We start from the raw sequence: 23381 nt of genomic DNA, 5'->3' as shown, positions 1-23381 counted from the left end.
TCCAGCATTATAGAAACAAAATATAACCAAGAAAATAGAAACCTAGCAATTCACATTAGTGAAAAGGTTTGCCCCAATCACATCCCTTCCCACAAGGAGAAGCAGAAGAATCAGGCCGTGTTCTCGGACTCGTCTGCATAGGGTTCAATTTCAAATTCACTCCATGTCTGAGTAGCTCCTCCAGTGATTCTTTTAATGAGGGGCACACAACCTCAAGAATCCTAAGAAGGATTATTCAGCCCCAGCTTATTACATAACTCATTTAATTGCTATCTGCAAAGGCAGCGTTAACTGGTTTCATATTGAGTTTCCCTTTACGTGCTTAGCGATGGGTAGAACTGAAAATTGAGTTTCCTAAGTGAAAATGAAGTCACAGATCACAAGACCTGCTCTTCGCCAGTAAAGTCTAAGACCATCATCTCTAAAACACCTTCCTGCCATGCCAGGCAGCTACCACGGACACTCGGATTAGTCATGAAGGCTGCTCAGTGTCCCAGTGTTTTCGGTAAGAGATTAGGACTTGAGAATTTCCTCTGCACTGAAGCCCACATTTAATACTCCATGCCTTTATGATTAACGACAACAATTAATTTGATTCTCTCCCAAGTAAGATGACAATCAGATGCTGGGATGAAGGCTTGAAAATGCAGGATTTGTGATTCTATCAATAAACCATATCACCAGTCTGCTTTTCAACACATAATATTTTAGTATATGTGCTGCCGAAGCGAGCACTCAACACATAATAAAGACTGTGGAACACAGAAAACAAGAGGACATAAATGACGACACAGTCTGGACGTTTACAAAGACACTTGATGTTTTTCTCATACCTGGAGTAGAATTTCCCTTGCTTGGCTCTCTGTTCATGCTGTAGTCTCATATTTTCTAGTTTGACTGGGCTTGGGATGAATCCGATTTCACAGCCTTCTTTAACCAATCGCCCTATCCACCAGTCATTGTTAAATTTCTAAACGCAAAATCAAATTTGTTACGATCAGTGCACAGAAGTTCATGTATTCAGATTGTTTTTCTTCTACATGAACTATTTTCAGTGGAGAGAAATATTATGGCGAATACAGTTAACTATGCCTCGACGTCACAACTGGAGAAAGCCTAAGGCTTTCATGGGTTGAACAGGTAAGACTGAAGTATGGCCAGTGAGCTCAGCAATTCACCATAGGATTTACCCCTCATTCTCTTTCCTGGTACTATGTGAGATTAGCCTGAACTTCGGTGCGGCCTCTGCAGGCCCCTGGTTCAAATATTCACAATTCTTCCCATTAAGAACCAGGGAGTGCTACAGAGTTCTCTTCTGTAATCAGATAGCTCAAAAATATTAAGAGTCAGAGATAAATACTGAAATCTACCTGAAATATTTTGTTCCGGGGCCAAATTTCCCTTTGTGCAAACAGGTTTATAGTTACAATGGTATGGTGTTCACAGATGATTTCTCCATTTACGTGGATGTTGACAATTTCTCTCTTGCAGATACAATGTTTATCCTACATCTTTATGATTTGTTTTTAATCCTTTCAATGGAATAGTACTTTGCCAGTCTATTCTTGAACATTTCAAAGAAGACTGGCCACTCTGTTTTTCTTTTCCTTCCATGGTAGAGATCTGTCTTTAAGCATCAGCCATCAGAACGGGACCCTGGATTAACCTAACTTCTGCCTGTGAAGTCAGATTGTAGGCATGCCAACATTTCTGACAGCTTTTATGGTCTTTCCTTTCCAGCCAGTATTTCGTATCTCTTTCTAAAAAGTCAACGAAATGGTAGGTTCTCAATTCTCCAGGCTTTCTTTTTCTTACACATATAAAAACATGTCTGAATCGAGGCTGAAACTGTACCTCTCTACACCTCTTTACTACACAGAGTTTTAGAGTACGGATTTATTTTTTCTTTAATAATTTTTTTTTTATTAGAGTCTTGACTAGGCTTTTTTATTTATTTATTTAAAAAACATTTTTTTTAACGTTTATTTATTTTTGAGACAGAGAGAGACAGAGCATGAACGGGGGAGGGGCAGAGAGAGAGGGAGACACGGAACGGAAGCGGGCTCCAGGCTCTGAGCCATCAGCCCAGAGCCCGACGCGGGGCTCGAACTCACGGTCCGTGAGATCGTGACCTGAGCCGAAGTCAGACGCTTAACCGACTGAGCCACCTAGGCGCCCCATTGACTAGGCTTTTTTAATTGGGAGTCCTCACCTCCTTTACTTTAGTGAGCAGCTAAATTTACATACATTCTTCCTGACACATCATCCCTTAGATGGAAGTCTGTTCCAGTGGTCACTCCTGCAGGTCCGGGGAAACCTCATGCTCACACACTGAGAACATCATTGAGGGGGAATTTCTGGTCGCTTAATGCCATGTTCTGCACAGCTGGCATTTGGTAAAGATTGACTCAAAATAAGCCTTAATTAAGGGTGAATTTTTCCAATGTACAGGCAGGAGTCATCGTTAACTGGCAGGTGGAGACCTCCGGCATGGAGGAAAAGGGAGCGTCTGGCTTCTGGCTATCTGCTTCTTGCATCGATGGCTCCGATTCCCATGATTCTCCCTCCGCTGCAGACATTTACTCCCAAAAGGAGGATCCGGGCACCAGTGGTCTGCCTTCAGACATTGTCAGCAGAGAGGAGAGATCATGAATTCTAGGCATTATTATTAACTCTCCCCCAGATGGTTACACTTGAGACATGAGAGGGACTCAACATGCAGCCAAGGTTAAAAATTAAAAGAAAAGTACAGGTTAAGCATAAAAAAAGGATCATCTACTCCAGTAATTCCCAATTTCTGGGTCACAGAGCCCAGGGGAGCCCTGAGGTTAACTGCAAGAGGCCTGTGACTTCTTTCTTCTTTAAAAAGGTTATATTTATATTAGAAAAGGTTGAGAGGCGCTGAATTTGTGCATGTTATGCAAGTGGAGCTCTATGCGATGCTATTTCACGGCAATAAGAAATAAGAAATGATGTTTCAAGGAGAAAACATCAGGCGGGTAGAAATTCAAATGATTTTCCTTACTTCCTTAACATGCAGAAAATCTTTTGCTTCGAAGGAGATGGCCATGCCTGGCACTGGAACATCATCTTCGTGGGCTGCACTATAGCTGACATTTGTCCGAACAGCAAATGCAACGGGCTTTGTCTAAGGAGGGAAAAGAAAGGGAGAAAAAAGTAAAAAACCAAAAAAACCCAAAAAAAACCCAAAAAACCAAAACCAAAAACACAACAGTGTTCCTCCCTTTCCCCTCCAACATACAAACAGACACCGAATATCTACTGTCATTTCTTTTTAAAGTTTTTATTTATTTTTTTAGAGAGAGAGAGAATCCCAAGCAGGCTCTGACTGTCAGCACTGAGCCTGATGCGGGGCTCAATCCCACAAACCGTGAGGTCAGGACCCGAGCCGAAATCAAGAATCGGAAGCTCAACCAACTGAGCCACCCAGGGGCCCCTCTACCGTCATCGTTGCTGGTTTTTCCACCTCGGTTGTTTATCACAAAACAGCTTATTAGTATTCACAACATGTAAAATCTTTCCGCTCTCAGCCACATACCACCCATTTCCAAACTAGAAAAAGGCCACCGTTCTCTTGGAAAGCACAAGAGATAAAGTGCCCTTCTTCGCTTTCAGTGAAAAAGACTTAGCAACCACCACTCCTACCCCAAACAGCTACTTTAATTAATTAATGACGTAGTTGTAGGAAGGACAGTGTTTTGGGTGAAAAAAGAACCAGAGAATATATCTTCTTGAAGGCTGCAGGGAATTATGAAAATCAATGACATTTAATTCTATTATTTTTCCTCCTTGAGTTGGGTCAGCCATTAAAGACGGTAACCTTTGTTATTTGATGCTTTGAAAATTTACAGGTAAGTATTTGCCCTCTAGTTAGGCAATTCCTGTTTACCCGCAAGGTGGAAAAACAGGTAAGCTCAGAAATGGTGAAAAGTGGTACTGTCTTTTTTAAAAAAATTATTTATTTGGGGGCACCTGGGTGGCTTAGTTAAGCGTCTGACTCTTGGTTTCGGCTCAGGTCATGATCTCACCGTTTGTGACTTCAAGCCTTGCATCAGGCTCAACACTGACAGTGTGGAGCCTGCTTGGGATTTTCTCTCTCCCTCTCTCTGCCCCTCCCCCACTCCCTCTCTGTCTCTCTGAAAATAAATAAACTTTAAACATTTTTAAATTTATTTCTTTAAATTCAAGTTAGTTAACATACCGTATAGTATTGGTTTCAGGAGTAGAAGCCAGTGATTCATCACCTACATAAAACACCCGGTGCTTAGCCCAAGAAGTGCCCTCCTAAGACAACTGATAGAATGGGAGAAGATATTTGCAAACGACATATCTGCTAAAGGGTTAGTATCCAAAATCTGTAAAGAACTTATCAAATTCAACACCCAAAAAACAAATAACCCAGTGAAGAAATGCGCAGAATATATGAATAGACCCTTTTCCAAAGAAGATATCCAGAAGGCTAACAGACACATGAAAAGACGCTCAACATCACTCATCACCAGGCAAAGACGAATCAAAGCCACAATGAGATACCCCCTTACACCTGTCAGAATGGCTAAAATTAACAACTCAGGAGAACAACAGAAGTTGGCGACGATATGGAGAAAGGGGAAGAATGAAAACTGGTGTGGCCACTCTGGAAAACAGTACGGAGGCTCCTCAAAGAACTAAAAATAGAACTACACTACCACCCAGCAATTGCACTACTAGGTATTTATCCAAAGGATACAAAAATGCTGATTTGAAGGGGTACATGCACCCTAATGTTTACAGCAGTGCTATCAACGATAGCCAAATTATGGAAAGAGCCCAAATGTCCATCGACTGATGAATGGATAGAGATGTGATATACATATAAAATGGAATATTGCTTGCGATCAAAAAGAATGAAATCTCATCGTTTGCAACAACACGGAAGTAACTAGAATGTAATACGCGAAGCAAAATAAGTCGGTCAGAGAAAGACAGAAGTGGTACTGTCTTAAGCGGCATTGTGTTACTTTATGTTATGGGCCAGTGGACTTTTTCTGAGCCGTTTCTCGCTTCTGAAGGAGGTCTTCTTTGACTCTGCTTGTCAGGAGGGATTGGGAATAGAGAGTCCATCTTTACTTCCAAATTTAATTTGTTCTAGAGAACTGTCGTCTGGGTCGAGGACTGAGCTAAAAGCCATGAAGTCACACAGATCCATCCACAATATGCAGACTGAGAAAGGCTACCACATGCTGGGCAAGAGCAGAGTAGACATAAACTGGGCATAAATCTCTAGAATCTAATTCTTATTATCCACTATGATCTTCACCGATATAAAAGGTACTCATCCTCAAATGGAAATAGAGACTGTAAAAAAAAGAAACAACAAAAAGTTGCCCGTGATTGTTTCACTGAAACACAATCATTGATAGTGATGGTGCTTCCATTTTTTCTTGAAATTTCTTTACATACATAGATTTTACTCCCACAGCTATAATCATAAGGTATTTCGTTTTTATCCAGCTTTTAAAGTAATATACTATTTTCATGCAATATGCTTTTTAAATCTGCCGTTTAAAATTATTCAAACCATTTACCTTTTTTTGATACTTGAGTTTATATTTTTTTCACTATGATAAATATTCTACTTCAAAAAATCTGTACGTGAAAAGCTTCTTTCTATTTAGAATTCTTTCCCTGGGACAGATTCCCAGGGGTAGCATGAGTAAGCCATGAGTTACCAAAACCTTTTTAAATTCTTTTCCAAACTACTGTCTAAATGGGCTGCTCCATTTTAAACTGCAACCAGCACTATACAATGGTGCCCTTTAAAAGAAGATGTAGTCTTAATCAGATGTGGGCTTGCTGCCAGAAATAGGATTTTCTTTTTAATTTTTTTACTGTTTATTTATTTTTGAGAGAGAGAAAAGAATTTGAAGCAGGCTCCAGGCTCTGACCTGTCAGCATAGAACCCAACGTGGGGCTCGGACTCACAAACTGTGAGATCGTGACCTGAGCCAAAGTTGGACGCTTCACCAACCGAGCCACGTAGGTGCCCCAGAAATAGGATTTTCTTGAATACATCTTTCTATTATTCAGGAGAGTTTCGCATCATAAAAATACAGATCGAAAAAAAATTTTTTTTATGTTAGCATGATCATTTCCCTCACGGTCTTTTTTTTTTTTTTTTTTTTTTTTAAGTTTATTTATTTATTTTGAGAGAAACAGAGCAAGTGGGGGAGGGACAGAGAGAGAAGGAGACAGAGGATCTGAAGCAGGCTCCTCGCTGAGAGCAGAGAGCCTGATGCGGGGCTCGAACCCGTGAACTGAAGTCAGACACCCAACCAACGGAGCCACCCAGGCGCCCCTCCCTGAAGGTCTTTTATTCCTTGGAGGATAGAGAGATTAGATGTGGTGTCATGTTTTTTCATCATGGGAAGACATAAATTTTAAATATACAACTTTACAGAGGATCCCATGGAAATCTCAGGTCTTCTACACGTTAACTTTTCAAAGACTGTAGGTAGTAGCAGGAAGAGGAGACACTGAAAAACAGAAAAACAAACTAAAGGCGTGGTGAAGGCCAGCATGTAGGAACAAGGGCCACAGATAATAATTTTCTGTTCTGACAGGTAAGACATCAACACAGAACATGCGTTCTTCCTTGGCTCACCTCCCGTAACCAATAATTCTAGCCCTGCATGTGGAGTTGTATATGGGAATCAGCTTTATACAACATATAGGGAGGAAAGAACAGCAGAATCCCACCCCTTACGATACTCACTTCAGGAACTATGTTTCTAAGATTAGAATGGACAACAATGAAAGTGGACAGGAGGAAAAAGGCTTTATCAAACTACGAGAGCTTACCTGTTAGAGACAAAGACCCCAGGATGCCAACCAAAGGGACCAAATGACAATGTCACTTTGGGTTCCCTGAACTCACTTCAGCACTAGCTCAAGCAGCGCACCTACTATGTGGAAGACGTTTTCCACATCAATTCCATTCATATGGGTTCATTCGTATGGAATTTTAAAAGGCCTGGATTTGAATGCTGATTCTGCCACTTACCAGGTAAGCGGCCTGGGTATATTTCTTACTCTCACTGAGCAATGTTTCCTCGTGGCTGAAATGAGAGTCATAATGCCAACACAGCAGGGTGATTGCGAGATTTCAGAAAATGCGTATGTCACAAGTTACAGGAAATCCTGCCATTTTGCGATGACACGGTTGGACCCCAAGGGCATTAAGCTAAGTTAGACTAAGGCAAATTCCTGTATCACCTCACTTATATGTGGAATCTAACCAACGCTCCCCCAACCCCAAAACCCAACTCACAAAAAATGCACGCACAAGGCCAGGCCAGTGCTTGGAACAGAGAGAGTGCTCAATAAATGGGCTTGCTATCCACCATAATAAATGCCACACCTAAATAAATGTTTGCCCATATTCACCCGTCTTTTAAGGCCCTACACGAACTGTTCTCTCTGTGCTCTTTCAGTGTGACCCTGCTCAGACCAAACTAGTTAAAACAGGTGAATACCTGCCATAGGATACAAGCTAAATCACTCTTCTATTCAAGATGTTTTCCTCCAACGTGGATTCTTTCATACTCTTTCGGATGGGAAAACATGGTAAGGCTTTCCCAGATTTGTTTTGCTTACACTACCCTAGGTCTTTAATTCTGATTTTCTTTGAGAGTCCTAAGTCACAGGGGCTTTATTTTTTAACCAACGTGAAGTCCCAAGGGAACGTGTCTTAAGGAATCTTTGCATTTTTATCCCATGAAACCATTTTTAAAAATTAAACATACCCTGCTTTCAGTTGACCTCTGCATTTCTGGCCTCCTGGCGGTACGGTCCAGGCCTCAAGGACTCCTTCCTTTCATCACTCAGGCCCCTCGGCCTCGTTCCCACTCCGACATGCACTTACGGCCCAGAAGCCTGCCTTGTTTTTATGCTTCTTCCACTGCCACATCTCCAATCAGGACCCAGGACGTGGTTCAGCTGATCCCCACTCCACACTCATGGGATCCACTCGAACAATTTGTGGCCATAACTGATTGTCGGGGCATTTATGCTTTGAGGCCAGTGGATGTTTATTCTCTCTCTCTCTCTCTCTTTTTTTTTTTTTGCTCCCTTCCTCAGGTTAAGGCAAAGTCCTAAAGAGGAAGAACAAATAGAAGCCAGGGAGCCCTGGCCCTACACAGGCCTCCTAGGAACACCAGGACAGAGGGGACTGTGGTGGTGGTGACAGACAGATCTAGAGCTGTCGGACATGCTGAGCCCCCAAACTGCTCTGGGTCTCGAGGGAAGCAAGGCTGATCCAGGCCTCTGGACCAGAAGTTAATGGGACGCTCTGAGGAGTGGGCTTTGCCCCAGGTCATAGGTTCCCCTCAAATTGTCCTCTGGATGCTCTTGACCTCCAGAGCCTCACAGGTGTGCCTGAAAGACTTGGTCACAGCTGTCGGGAAAGGTGGAGAAGAGAGGCAGCAAGCACACATATATAAAGGTGGCCCACAGCCCCAGGTAAGGTCCTATCAGGACTACTGTGGAACAGTACTCAAATCCCAGGGCAGATTTAGATTTACTTTCTGTTTTTATTTATTTTTAAATATAATTTATTGTCAAGTTGGCTAACATACGGTGAACACAGTATGCTCTTAGCTTCGGGAGTAGATTCCCATGATTCATTGCTTCCATACAAGACCCAGTGCTCATCCCAACAAGCGCCCTCCTCGATGCCCATCACTTGTCCCCCCCTGCCCCCACCATCAACCCTCAGTTTGTTCTCTGTATTTAAGAGTCTCTTATGGTTTGCCTCCCTCTTTGTTTGAAACTGTATTTTTCCCCTTCCTAGATTTAGATTTAGAATCGCCCTATTCCACGGAAGCTATGGGGTAAGTAAGTTGACTGGGAGACCACGTGATCCTCAATTCCACCTTCTGTTGGCCTCATAAATAGCCTAAGACCTTTATTCTCAGGCCAGGGCTATTGCTGGGGTCCACTTTTGCTGTCTCCTACCGGGATTCCCAGCTAACTTGTTTGGAGGGCTCGTGAGGTGGGGACATACCTTCCCACCAGTCTCTGCTTCTCACGCGCCTGTGCCCAGGTTAACAAGGTTGATGGATTCCTCTGCCTATTTTTGTCCCTTCTGTCCGGCATGTGCTCTAAAGCCTTAGGTGGTTGGTAAACCCCTCTCGTTTTGTACTTGCCTTCTTGGTGCACAGAACTAAACGTTTGCTGCACTTCAGCCTGTGAACTAAAGCTGAACAGATTCTTCAGCCAATGAGTATCACCTTGTAGAAGAGCAGAGCATTTCATCATCCAGACTATTACGCAAACGTGTTTTCAAAACACTATGGCTGGGGCGCGTGGGTGGCTCAGTCGGTGACGCGGCCAACTCTCGGTCTGGGCTCAGGTCACGATCTCACGGTTCGGGAGACGGAGTCCCGTGTCAGGCTCTGCGCTGACAGCGCGGAGCCTGCTTGGGGTTCTCTGTCTCCCTCTCTCTCTGCTCCTCCCCTGCTCAGGCTGTCTCTCCCTCTCTCTCTGCCCCTCCCCTGCTCAGGCTCTCTGTCTCTCCCTCTCTCTCTGCTCCTCCCATGCTCGCTCTCTCTCTCTCTCTCTCTCTCTCTCTGGCTCTCAAATTAGATAAATAAATTTTGTTAAAAAAAAAAACAAAACACTATGGCTATGTCATTTCACAATGGTATTTCCAGTCTGCATTCAGATATGTTTGGAAAGGGGGACAAATAAATAACACGTATGTAAAGCAATTACTATTCTTCTCTTCCAAGTCCTTCTTCATCTTGTACACAGCACAACTTATAATAAAATTATAAGAACTACCATCATGGGACGTCTGAATGGTGTGCTGTATATTACACAGAGAACAACTGGTTTTCCTGGGTCAGGACAGTGAGGCTCAAACAAGTTCTCCTAGGTCACAAATAATGGAGGTGATATTCAAACCCAGCGATCTCTTTCTAAAGCCTGGGTTCTTTCACTCAGAGGGGTACAGTGATGGCAATTTTAAAGCATTTAAATGTCTGTGTGAAATTCTGAACACTTGAAAATTATATTTTTCACACAATGCTCAGAAATTGGCTGGGACAGAAGGTAAAAAAAAAAAAAAATCAGGTCAAAGTCTGCCTTGTATAATTTAATCAATTTAATTTTTGTTAATTTTTAAATTTATTTTGGGGGGAGGGGCAGAGAGAGAGAGGGAGAGAGAGAGAATCTCAAGCTCTGACAGGACACAGCCTGACACAGGGCTGCATCCCACAACCACGGGATCATGACCTGAGCTGAAATCAAGAGCTGGATGCTGGACCAACTGAACCACCCAGGCGCCCCAAGTCCATTTAAAAAATTTTTTTTGATGATTTATTTAATTTTGAAAGAGAGAGACAGAGTGTATGAGCAGGGAAGAGGCAGAGAAAAAGAGGGAGACACAGAACCGAAGTAGGTTCCAGACTCCAAGCTGTCAGTACAGAGCCCAACATGGGGCTCAAACCCAGGAACTGGGGGATCATGACCTGAGCTGAAGTCGGATGCTTAACCGACTGAGCCACCCAGGCACCCCTCCCCTAGTCCATTTTTATTTTATTTTTTTAATTAAAAAAAAAAAATTTTTTTTTAACGTTTATTTATTTTTGAGATAGGGAGAGACAGAGCATGAACGGGGGAGGGTCAGAGAGAGAGGGAGACACAGAATCTGAAACAGGCTCCAGGCTCTGAGCAGTCAGCACAGAGCCCGATGCGGGGCTCGAACTCCCGGACCGCAAGATCGTGACCTGAGCCGAAGTCGGACGCTTAACGGACTGAGCCACCCAGGCACCCCTAGTCCATTTTTAAAAAACAGCTAACACTGAGCAGTTCCCGTGTTGGAACTACAGGCATTCACTGTAAAGGTCATGTATTTCTGCCTCTTTGCACTTGAATCATTTTGTGGTCTGACAAATCAATAACAATGTCAAATCATGATTTTTGTTTATTTGTATATAAATGTTCTTTCTTCTGTTTTCCACAACATATAAAGCTCAATTTCACGCACAGAGAATTGAGATATTAAAACACACGCGGTCTCATGGCTTCCAAAAATGCCACAGAGGATGTTGCAGAGGGAGAGCTACAAGACCACAGCTACTATATTATAGCATAATGTACTATACATAGGAGGACTATACTATAGGGAATATATGCACAAGGAATTTATAGTATATATACCATATTTGAAAAGGGTAAGAAAAAGCCAGGCAAAGTTACTTATGATAAAATGTTTCCTGGACTAACTTTAAGGATTTTAACTGGCCTTCCAGTTATTCTGGGAGCCTTCTAACTTTGCTTTGCAAGTTTGTTACTTTTGGAAGGATTCCTTTTCTAGGTCCCTTTCCCGTGGCAGCTGCTGGAGTATCACTAAGGATTCTTTGGCTTCGGTTGTGGTTTCCTGGGGAGCTTTTGTCAGTTTACAGTCTTGGGGTGGAATTCTCCGGACACGACGACACACAGTTACAAGTACGGCAGAATGCTGAAGATCCAAACCACGCTGGTTTCACCACTGCCTGCCCCAGGCTGAATCCAGAGCCGCTACAGTCCAGCCCACGGACCCGGAAGGATGGCCCATTCGTATCTCAACCCTCCCAAATGTTCCTCTTCCTCGATGCTTTTGCTCTGACTCACGCCCTCTAGCACCCTCTAAGAGTCCATCATGCCGCCATAAGCTCTACTCTGCTGAGACGTGGATGTCAGAATCCAGTTTTGACCACGCCTGAACGGGAGCCCATCGAACAACTGCAGGGGGGATACTCCTGGACAGCTCGGGGGCCACAGGTCTTGCTTTTTCTCACAACCAAAGGAAGATGCATTAGTGTTCCAGAGGCCGGGTCTGTGTGAGCCTGCAGGTTCCTGTTAGAGATACACGTGACATTTACAGCAGAAGCAAATTCTTCTGTTTTCACAACCTTCTGGAATCACTAGACCTAAGGCTTTTGGTACATGGCTATTAGAAGTAGGAGATAATTAAGTTAAAAGAAATCTATTTGGGTCCAGCAATTCCTCTTCTGGGAATATATCCAAAGGAAGCAAAAATACTATGCTGAAGAGATCTCTGCACTCCCATGTTCACAGCATCACATTTACGATAGCCAAGCCGTGGAAATAACCTGTGTCCATTGACAGATGAATGGAGTATTATTTAAAATTTTTTTCGTATTTATTTTTGAAAGAGAGAGGGTGAGTGCGGGAGGGGCAGGGGGCACAGAATCTGAAGCAGGCTTCAATGGAATATTATTTAGTCATAAAAAGAAGGAAATCCTGCCCTTTGTGACAACATGGATAGACCTTGAGGGCATTATGCTAAGTGAGTTGTCAGAAAAGACAAATATTGTATGATCTCACATGCAGACTATCAGAAAACAAAGCAAAACAGATTATCACAAGTTTATGGCACTATTTCTAGTTTTCTTCCTAAACAATGACTTAATGAGTTAATAATGAAACCAATCATTTTAATGGATGCAATAAAATGTTTACCTTCGGTTTATTAAAAAGGTGCTAGCGGCAGAATACGTACTTTGTTAAAAAGCAAAATGAAATTCACCCAAATAAAACAAACTTCTGATCATGATTAATAGGGTCACTTGAATTTTCATGCTTTGACTTCTTAATGTAAAGATGCATTTTACTATGCTCAATAGCAAGGTGTGTTTTTTCCTTTTTCATTCTGAAACTGTCATATCTAATAACATAAAAGAAAAATCCAAAATTAATGTCTGAATGTCTATAATGGATTTATCCAAATACTCTCAATTTTCAATATATTTTTAATGTTTATTTATTTTGGGGGGGGGGCAGAGACAGAGGGACACAGAGAACCCCAAGCAGGCTCTAGGCTGTCAGTGCAGAGCCCCACGTGGGGCTCCATCCCATGAACCATGAGATCATGACCTGAGCCGAAATCAAGAGTCGGATGCTTAACCGACTGAGCCACCCAGGAGCTCCAATATTTTTAAAAGAAATTTAAGGAAAAGTATGACCCAGATACCTATTATGAGATTAGAGAAAAGAGAGCTTAAAAATCAAATTGGATTTTTGATCTACTTGTACATAATCATTTCCTATAAAACACGCTATATTCTTCTAATTCATTAAAAATGACTCAAGTGGGATCAGCATTGAGTCTTCCACAGGAAATACTTAGGACCCGAAGACATAGCAATGTACTTTCAAGAATAAGATCAGAGCTATCGCTTTTATTTTCTACATATTAATACTGTAGTTTCCGGTTACCCTTCTCTGTACAACTTCTCAGCATCATTTGCTACTTCAGTGATAATCAAAAATCCTTCCTATATGGAATGAAAATCTTCAACTTTATTCCCTACACATACATGCGAAAGATTCTATAGCATACTGAAAAATCTTGCCGTGAGTCTTTCCAATCATTGAACTTTTAAAACATATTTGCTTAATTTATTATGAGCTACCAAGGACAGTCTGCGAATTCTTTAATAGCAAAATATATCAAGCCATGGTGATATAAGCAATGTGACTATGTATTCTGACAGCTGAATCGAACTGAATAAGCAAATAATCAGATTTGCCACAAGATAAAATTTATATATGCTGCTAACTGATTTGAGAGATTCAAAGTTCTTCTTGAGAACTGATTCACTTAATGAATATTTATAAGGACGTGTTTACTATCTTGGGTCCCTGCCCTCGCATGGCTTATTTTATATTCTAGCAGAGGGGATATCAAATAACGAAAAAAGTAGAAAAGAAAAGTTATGTGAATAGAGAGTAACCAGGCAGGAAAGGTGAACAGGCAACATGAAATGGGGTAGTTAGGGAAAGCCTCGTCAGAGCTCTCATTCATTATTCGTGTCTGGCATTGTTTTGGACAGTGAACAATAGAAACTAAGATTCTCATGCCCTCCGGGAGCTGACATTCTAGAGCAGAGAGAGAAATGATAAATAACAGACCTAATAGACAAAGTGTATGTTGAAAGATGATAAACGTTGTGGAAAAAGAAAAATCAAAATAAGGTTAAGGGAAAGCCAGGGCACAAGCTACAGGGCAGAAGATACTTGAACCAAAGCACGAAGGGGGTGAGCGAATGCAGGCATCCGAACTCGGGGTAGAGGAAATGGCAAGCGCAGAGGCTCTCAAGTGGAAGCAGGCCAGAGACGTGTCAGAGGAAGACGCGGTCAGAAAGGCTGCATGGAGCAAACCAGGAAAAAGAGCAGGAGAGGAGGTCAGAGCTCTCAGGTTTTATGTGGCTTTTTCAGGTCACAATCGAGACGTTCAGCTTTTACTCTAAATGAGATGAGAAGTCACTGGAGGGTTTTCAGCAGTGGAATGATACGGTCCGACATGTTCAAAGTACTGTAGTGGCTGTTAATTGAAAAGAGACTTTGGGAGCCAGAACAATTAGACAAGAAAAAGAAATAAAAGGCATCCGGATTGGAAAGGAAGAAGTAAAACTGTCACTATTTGCAGATAACACATTATACGGTGAGAACCCTAACGACTTCACCAAAAAACGGTCAGAACTAATAAACAGATTTCAGTAAAGTTGCGGGATACAAAAGCAAAATACAAAATCCTGTGGTAGTTCTATATACTGATAGCAAACTATCAGAAAGAGAAATTAAGAAAACAATCCCAGGGTGCCTGGGTGGCTCAGTCGGTTAAGCGTCCGACTTCGGGTCAGGTCATGATCTCACGGCTCGTGAGTTCGAGCCCCGCGTTGGGCTGTGCGCTGACATCTCGGAGCCTGGAGCCTGCTTCAGATTCTGTCTCTGTCTCTCTGTCCCTCCCCTGCTTTTGCGCGCTCTCTCTCTCTCTCTCTCTCTCTCTCAAATATAAAAAAGAAAACATAAAAAAAGAGAGAGAAAAAAAACAATCCCATTTACAACTGCATCAAAAAGATGAAATACCCAGGAATACATGTAACCATTGAGATAAAAGACCTGTGTACTGAAAACTACAAGACACTGGTGAAAGAAATTGAGGATGACAGAAATAAATGGAAACCTCTTCCATGCTCAAGCCCTGGAAGAAGACCGTTAAAGTGTCCATACGCACCCAGAGCGATCGACAGATTCAATGCAATCCCTATTAAAATCCCAATGGCATTTTTCACTGTAACAGAACTGTCTTAAAATTTATATGAAACCGCAGAAGACCCCAATTAGCCAAAGCAGTTTTGAGAAAAAAGAACAAAGCTGGAGGCATTACATTCCCTGATTTCAAACTATGTTCTAAAACTATAGTAATCAAAGAGTATGGTATTGGCATAGAAACACACACAAATGAATAGAACACAATAGTTCAGACGTAAACCCATGTGTAGAGGGTCAGTTAATTTATAACAAAGGAGCCAAGAATATATGAGAGGAGAGTCTCTGCGATAAATGGTGCTACGAAAACAAGAATGAAACTGGACCACTATCTTCCACCATATCCAAAGCGTAAGTCAAGGTAGGTTAAATACCTGAATGTAAGAGGTGATACCATAAAACTTCTAGAAGATAAGGGATACACTCCTTGACACAGGTGTTGGCAATGATTTTTCGAATCTGACACCAAAAACAATTAAAGTAAAAGTAACTAAGTGGGACAAGGAAGTGGGACTACCCCAAACTTAAAAAGCTTCTGTACCACAAGGAAGACCATCAACAAAATAAAAAAGGCAACCCACCAAATGGGAGAAAAATATTTGCAAAATCATGTATCTGAAAAGGGGTTGATACCAAGATATATATATACATATATATACATATATAGATACGTGTATATATATATTTATATATATTTATTTTTTATATATATAAATATAAATATGTATATATTTATATATATATAAAACCAACTCCTACAACTCAACAGAAATAAAATAAAAACAAGACCAGAACAGTCCAATTAAAAAATGGGCAAAACACGTGAACACATATTCTTCCAAGAAGACATCCAGACGGTCAACAGAAACATGAGAAGATGCTCTACATCCCTCATCATCAGGAAAATGTAAATCAAAACCACAATGAGATGTCGCCTCACACCTGTCAGAATGGCTAGTATTAAAAAGACAAGGAAAAAACAAGTATTTACTTTTTTTTAATGTTTATTTATTTTTAAGACAGAGAGAGAAAGAGAGAGAGAGAGAGAGAGAGCGAGCGGGGGAGGGGCAGAGAGAGAGAGGGAGGCACAGAATCTGAAACAGGCTCCAGGCCCCGAGCTGTCAGCACAGAGCCCGACGCGGGGCTCGAACTCACGGACCATGAGATCATGACCTGAGCCGAAGTCGGACGCCCAACCGAGCCACCCAGGCGCCCCAAGAAAGAACAAGTGCAAGTAAAGATTATGGAAAAAAGGGAACCCTCAGGCACTGATGGTAGGAATGTAAAATGGCACAGTCACTGTGGAAGACAGTATGGAGGTTCCTCAAAAACTTAAAAATGGAAATACCCTCTGATCCAGCAATCACGCTGCTGGGGCTCCAAGTATTTTGCATAGCGGCAGGTATACATTAATAACTCAATGTTAAGGGACTCAATTAAGGGATTGATTATTTTTTTCTTCTAGAAGAATCAGTTATCAGGTGCTTAGGCTATACCTACTCAGCACAATATTCTGTCACCATAGAGCTAAGGGCCTATAAAACCAAATGGCTAGATCATCATGAGAACAAAGCTGGTCTGATCAGGAGTCTGCCTCATATGCACGCATGCACACACACACACACACACACACACACACACACACACAGAGAAGTGTAGCACACGTCTTTCCTTCTGCTTATCAAGAATTGATCGCTTTGGATCTGAGGTCTTCAAGGAAGGAATGTAAAGGATTAGCAAACACCCATGGAGAACTTTATCAGATAAGAAATCCGTACAAAGAACAGAGATTGTATCAGCAATTTTCGGAGTTCCTCTATCATCTGTGCGATGATTGTGAAGCATTCCCCTGCAATAAGAACATACTGGCTTCTTTTCCCAAGTGAGGCTGTCTCTCCCTCGAGCAGTATCTTCAAAAGGCATAACAACTCCAAGTCGCTGGGCAAGAAGCCAATATGAGGAGAAAGCGCTCGATTTTATTTATTCTGGGTTGTGCAATGTGTGTTTCCTTGCCTTAGAAGGGAGTATTACTTAGAAGTCATTTTCAGCTAAGCCGGCATCGTTAAGAAGAAAAGAAGTGTTTACATTTAATTTTACTATTGGTTAGTTTTACCAAGCCTGATAACAGTATTTCTCAAGTTATTTGGAAGTTAATGGTATAAATCAGAAACAATTTTTACTTTATGCTCATTGCTTTCTTTCTTTCTTTTTTTTTTTTTTAAGCATAAAAAAAGACACTGAAAAACCTGTCTTCTGTTGCTGTTATGGACTGAATGTTTGTGTCGCCCTCTCCCTGCATTTAGATATTGAAGTCCTAGCTTCCAGTGTGACTGTGTTTGCAGACGGGATCTTTATAGAAGTTAGTGAAATGAGGTCATGAAGATAGGGCTGTAATCCAATGGGATTGGTGTCCTGGTAAAAGGAGGAAGAGACCCTGGAGAACTCTGAGGGTGCACGCAGAGGAAACGCCAAGCAAGGACACAGAGAGAAGGGGGCCTCTGCAAGCCAACGAGAGTGTCCTTGCCAGGAACAGACCTCGCCAGACCATGACTGGAGATTTTCAGGCCCCAGAACCGTGAGAAAGTCCATTTTTGTTGTTGAAGCCCCGCAGTTGATGGTATTTTGCTATGATCGCCAAAGCAGACGAGCACCGTTGCCTTACCCAAATCAACATCCTGGTTTCTATTTCTGGTAAAAAGCACGACTTGAATCTACATTATTTTGACATAAAAGTCATTCATAACCAAAGAGAATTTCTTTACTCAAAATTCAAAGAAAATTAGGGAAATGTCAAGTCAATTAAAAAAAAAAAATCACTCCTTCTTTTTCTAATACACATTTACTTAACATCTACTTTGTTCAAAATCCAACACTGCATAGGTCAAAGGGCAGGACAGTGCAGGATACAGGGTTTCCTTCCTTAAACCTACTGAAGTTCTAGCTGGAGAGCTTCTGTCTACAGCAGACCAATGCACTTTAGCAACGGCAGTTGAAAAGTCTGGATTCCTGGGGCGCCTGGGGGGCTCAGTCGGTTGAGCATCCGACTTCCGCTCAGGTCACGATCTCACAGCTTGTGAGCTCGAGTCCTGCGTCGGACCCAGCACTGACAGCTCAGAGCCTGGAGCCTGCTTTGGATTCTGTGTCTCTCTCTTGCTCTGCCCCTCTCTCGCTCATGCTGTCTCTTTCTCTCTTCAAGAATAAATAAAACATTAAAAAAAAACAACAACAAAAGTCTGGATTCCTATGGGGTGGGTTCAAACATACCTGCTGGCTTTCTTCTGCTGTTGGGTGGCTGTATCTTTTGTGTAGTTGCTGTTTCAACTCCTGAATAACTACTTTCTGTTTGCATTCTTTCTGTTTGCTTGAATGTTACGCTTAACCCCACCTGACTGTCCCATTCCTTAGCTGGTTGTCTCCGAATTATATCGTGTCCACTTTTCTGAAAGTGCAAACCTTAAAAACAACATAAAAGGTGTGATGATGTCGGGTCATATCAACAGGGATCAGGCCCATCGTTCTCCAAAGGGCCTCAGTCCACAAAGCGCAGCCCAGAAACATTCAGAACCTCTTAACATGAGTGGTTAAGGACATGTTGCCATCGAGGTTCTGCTCAGTACTTTTATTCTACTGCAAGGATAAGAAGGAAAGAATTAAGACAAACCAATGGTGGTTTGTTTCTAAAGTACTGCTGGGCATTCAGGCTGGTATAAAAATGTCTATTCTATCCTTGGAAAATTATACACTACAAAGAATTTCCCAAGAAGTGTTCTAAACAAAGGCAAGGAAAGCCTTTACAAAGGACAGCCTGACAAACTTGGGAGACAGAGATAGTATTTTTTGTTTTAATTCTTTAATCTTCACTTTCTTCTCCAACAGCTGCAATTTCAGCTAACTCCACACTGCTCTAGTGCTCAAAAGTTAGGCAAATTTGTGTGTATTAATGTTGTTTTGCTTAGTTTGCACTGAGTGCTTTGCTTTTCCTAAAAAGAAAAAAAAATGAGGCAAACGATCTCCGTGACCAAAACCCAACGTTTTCGCAGGGCCTCAATTAGCACAGAGAGCTGTAAGTGGCAAGTTCTGACCAGGGGCCCCTGTCTGATCATTTACTCTGGAGAAACTTTTAAAAACTGTCTCTCCACCCTTCCTTCAATGTTGTACCAGTATCCAAAGAAATAGTGAGTAGTCACTACCTAGCACAATGCTTGCGAGGGCAGGACAGGGCCCAAAGGGGCAAATACGGGAAGAAAGCACAAATCGACTCTGATACATGAAAAAAAATCTGTAATCATGGCTAATGCTGATAACGGGCTGGGCTGGATTTTCAGATTTTTAGATGCAAGTTTACCATGTGCACGTCTACAGTGAAACTCTGATACTAACTCACGTGAAAAGATAAACTGAGGCGTATTACAATTTTCAAGACTGCGTTTGACCAAACACCGACTCAAATCAGGCATCACCAAACCAAAAGTGGTTAGGAATACTCCAGCCGCAGGAACTAGGGGAAAAGCTTTCGTGGAGAAGACACAGAAGCAAAGCAAGGAAAGTGACTGGCTCCAGCTTCAGCGGTTGCCTTATTTGCAAAAGCCTAGTTGGCTATTAGTAATTGGTCGTTTTGTTTCCTGGGATACAAGGGCATTTACAGGAATCAACTCTGGCTTAATTCTGGGGTGCTTTCTTAGCATCCCAAGGCATTGGTGCCACCCTAGTCTAATGGCCTCTTCAATTACTTTAACACTTGTAATTACTCTAAAGACCTTTACGAAAGGCATCTCAAGTATCTGCTCAAACATCTTCAGGCAAGTCAGGGGATATTTTCCACTTCCTAATGGCCTTCTGGGAGTCAGGGTTTCAGACAGCTGTTGGCTACTGGGTGGGAATGTAAGAAGTAGCAATGTTTACTTACTTGGGCATATTTGTGGCAATAGAAAGATATGATGTAGCTTGGTAAGCAGGCTTTTTTAAAAAAAAATTTTTAATGTTTATTTTTATTTTTGAGACAGAGAGAGACAAAGCATGAACGGGGGGGAGGGTCAGAGAGAGAGGGAGACACAGAATCGGAAACAGGCTCCAGGCTCTGAGCTGTCCGCACAGAGCCCGACACGGGGCTCGAACCCATCGACCGTGAGATCACGACCTGAGCTGAAGTCGGACGCTCAACCGACTGAGCCACCCAGGCGCCCCAGCAGACTTTTTTTTCTAATATGATTGGACTGTAATAACTAATAACTGCTTTCATTTATTAAGTCCTTACTACACAGAAGCCACTATGCTGAAACAGATCTCATTTGGTCTCCATAAAAACCCTATGGCCATGTGTCTAGTGAGGATCTGGAATTCAAACCTACGTCTTTTTCGATTCGCTTATAACCACTGTCCTGTCATCAAGAGAGACCACAGCCTCTTTTATAAGTTTCAGTTTTTAAAATTTCTACTCATTCTCTAACTTTTCCAAAATTCCTATTACATGTCATAATATGCCACGGAAATACTGTAAAGTTTACTTATTTCATAACTTCTCATAAACTTTCACTAATTCATACCTGATAACTCTTCAAATAATTTAAATTCATTGTTCCTCGATTATATGGTCCTACTGCATCTCTCGGCCAAAATTCTTACCAAAAATATACCCCACTGAATCTTCCCTTAAAAAAAATTAACCACAAAAATAGAAAATTTAGGAAATGCAGCAAACCAAAGAGAGGAAGTATCGTCTACAATTCCACTCTCTACCGAACACTGAAGAGCTGATTGATATACACGCATGCTGTTTAAAAAAAAACAAAAAACAAAAAACAAAACCCCAAATAGTATATTAAACATATAATTCTGTAACCGGTTTATTTCATCTAAAAAACTACTGTCTTGCCATGTCATTTTTAAAAAAAAATTTTTTTTAACGTTTATTTTTATTTTTGAGACAGAGAGAGACAGAGCATGAACGGGGGAGGGCCAGAGAGAGAGGGAGACACAGAATCTGAAACGGGCTCCAGGCTCTGAGCTGTCAGCACAGAGCCCGATGCGGGGCTCGAACTCCCGGACCGCGAGAGCGTGACCTGAGCCGAAGTCGGCCGCTTCACCGACTGAGCCACCCAGGCGCCCCTTGCAACGTCATTTTTAATGGTTGGACAGATCTATGCCCACTGAATAAATACTATGTCTTATGTCACTAATTAGAGAAGCTCTCAGTTTCCCAGAAAGCAGACGATGAGGCAGAGTGTTTACAGAGGAGTAAAACTCCAGGGAAAAGAAGTGAGAGACACACGGTAAAGCAAAGGAGAGAAAGAAGCGGACCCACTGTGGACTTGGGTGCCATTAGGCGTGATTGACTGCTTAAACCTTCTGGACTATCCTCTGAAAAGCCACATAAGCCGTGCCTCAGGACAATCTGTCAGGAGGAGGGTGTGACTGAACCTCTTCACTGGCCATAGGTATGGTCACTTTGGTGTGATTCCCTGAGCTTCCAAGTACTTATGGTCCTACATGGAACACCTCACTGTCCACAGGGAAAGACCCGGAGTGGGGTGAGGCGAACAGGAAGTGAGGTGCAGGAAAAGCCCACGCAGATGGACTGCCTCAGAGACGGGTGGAACAAGAAGCAGGCAAGGCTGGGAGCACCTCATGGAGTGCAGAAGGAGATTTATTTATTTGCTTGTTTGTTTACTTATTTATTTCTATTTAAAAAACACGTTATCTTCATCAGTTCGGGCTGCTATACAAAGGACCATAAACTGAGTGGTTCATAAACAACAGAAATTTCTCTCTCACTGTACTGGAAGCTGGGAGTCTACAAAGAAGGTGCCAGAAGGGTCGACCTGGTGACAGCCCTCTTCCAGGGGCAGACTGCATTCTTATGGTTTTATCCTCATCTGGTGGAGAAGAGAGCGAGAGAGCTTCTGGGGTCCCATTTATAAGGACCCTAATACCATTCATGAGGGCTTCACTGTCATGACCTAATCACTTCCAAAGGCCCTTTCCTCCTGATAACCTCACATGGTGGGGGGGGGGGGGGTAGGATTTCAACATATGAGTTCTGGGGTGGCAGGGGCATAAACATTCAGTTCATTGAACACATCTAAAGCATGTCATCCTTAATTATTAACTCAGATAAACTCTCAGGTCAAAAGGTGTTGATATCAAAAAAGGTGTGATATATGTCACCAAATTTCCCTCCAGAAAGATGTGTTAATTCTCTTGCCTACTGACAGGGGGAAAAATTCTCTGTTTTCTCTTAGCCAGACTATATCCTAAGTCTCAAGGTGATAGGCTGGAGAAAAGCTTTGAATTGTGTTTTCTACAGTTTAACTACTTACACTTGGAAGAAATCAGCTCAGTGATCAAATACGTAATTTCCTCTTTAGGGGCGCTTGGGTGGCTCAGTCAATTAAGTATCTAACTCTTTTTTTTTTTTTTTTTTTTTTTTTAATTTTTTTTTTTAACGTTTTATTTATTTTTGAGACAGAGCATGAACGGGGGAGGGGCAGAGAGAGAGGGAGACACAGAATGTGAAACAGGCTCCAGGCTCTGAGCCATCAGCACAGAGCCCGACGCGGGGCTTGAACTCACGGACCGCGAGATCGCGACCTGAGCTGAACTCAGACACTTAACCGACTGAGCCACCCAGGCGCCCCAGTATCTAACTCTTGATTGCGGCTCAGGTCATGATCTCACGGCTCATGAGATCAAGCTCCGTGCTGGGCTCTGCGCTGACAGCATGGAAGCCTGCTTGGGATTCCCTCCCTCTGCCTATCTCTCTCTCTCTCTCTCTAAAATAAATAAACAAAGAAACGTTAAAAAAAAATAATTTCCTCTTGAATCCATCAGGTGTTTATTCAGTTCCTCTATAGGCAAGTCTGTCTCTTTAGGGGAAACACAGAGATCAACAGGAAAAATATGTTTTTTTGCTCTGTGAGATGGATATCCTAGCAGGAGAGAAATACTGACATGACAACATTATTCACTGCAGTCAGGATGGGTTTTACAAAAGGGAAGCATTGTATGTGACGGTACTTACCATAGTGCTTACATAGAGGGACTTGCCTTGTTCTAGAAGGCCTCTCTAGAGGAGAGCCAGCCTTTTAGTAAACGGATTGGTAACCCAGAGAGAAAAAAACTTCACACCTCCAATATTAAAAAAAAAAAAAATTTATATTGATAACTCATTTCCTCTGAGTACAAGTTAGTTTTTCTGACATAGCCCAGCGTCATTCAAAGTCACATTTAATGGGTAACGGTCAACTAGGGACATCAATGTTTTA

At 42.1% G+C, this 23381-nt stretch overlaps 1 protein-coding gene across 6 annotated transcripts in view; it reads right to left on the bottom strand.

Moving 5' to 3' along the window:
• Window positions 1-23381, bottom strand: part of CACNB2 (calcium voltage-gated channel auxiliary subunit beta 2) — a 383221-nt gene that overhangs the window by 32842 nt on the left and 326998 nt on the right. For 5 of the 6 annotated variants that reach the window (XM_042945034.1, XM_042945035.1, XM_042945036.1 and 2 more), the window contains 2 exons: window positions 3026-3148; window positions 834-970 (listed from right to left, as the gene is read on the bottom strand). In XM_042945034.1, coding sequence (XP_042800968.1) covers window positions 834-970; window positions 3026-3148 — 260 coding nt within the window. Of the gene's footprint in view, window positions 1-833; window positions 971-3025; window positions 3149-7063; window positions 7107-23381 lie in introns of those variants that run through there. The other variant, XM_042945038.1, reaches the window with a different exon arrangement.

The sequence above is a fragment of the Panthera leo genome, chromosome B4 (genome assembly GCF_018350215.1).
Source record: "Panthera leo isolate Ple1 chromosome B4, P.leo_Ple1_pat1.1, whole genome shotgun sequence".
In the NCBI taxonomy this organism is placed as follows: Eukaryota; Metazoa; Chordata; class Mammalia; order Carnivora; family Felidae; genus Panthera; species Panthera leo.
Note: the sequence above shows the minus strand (reverse complement) of the source record. Positions and strands in the feature narration are given on the sequence as shown.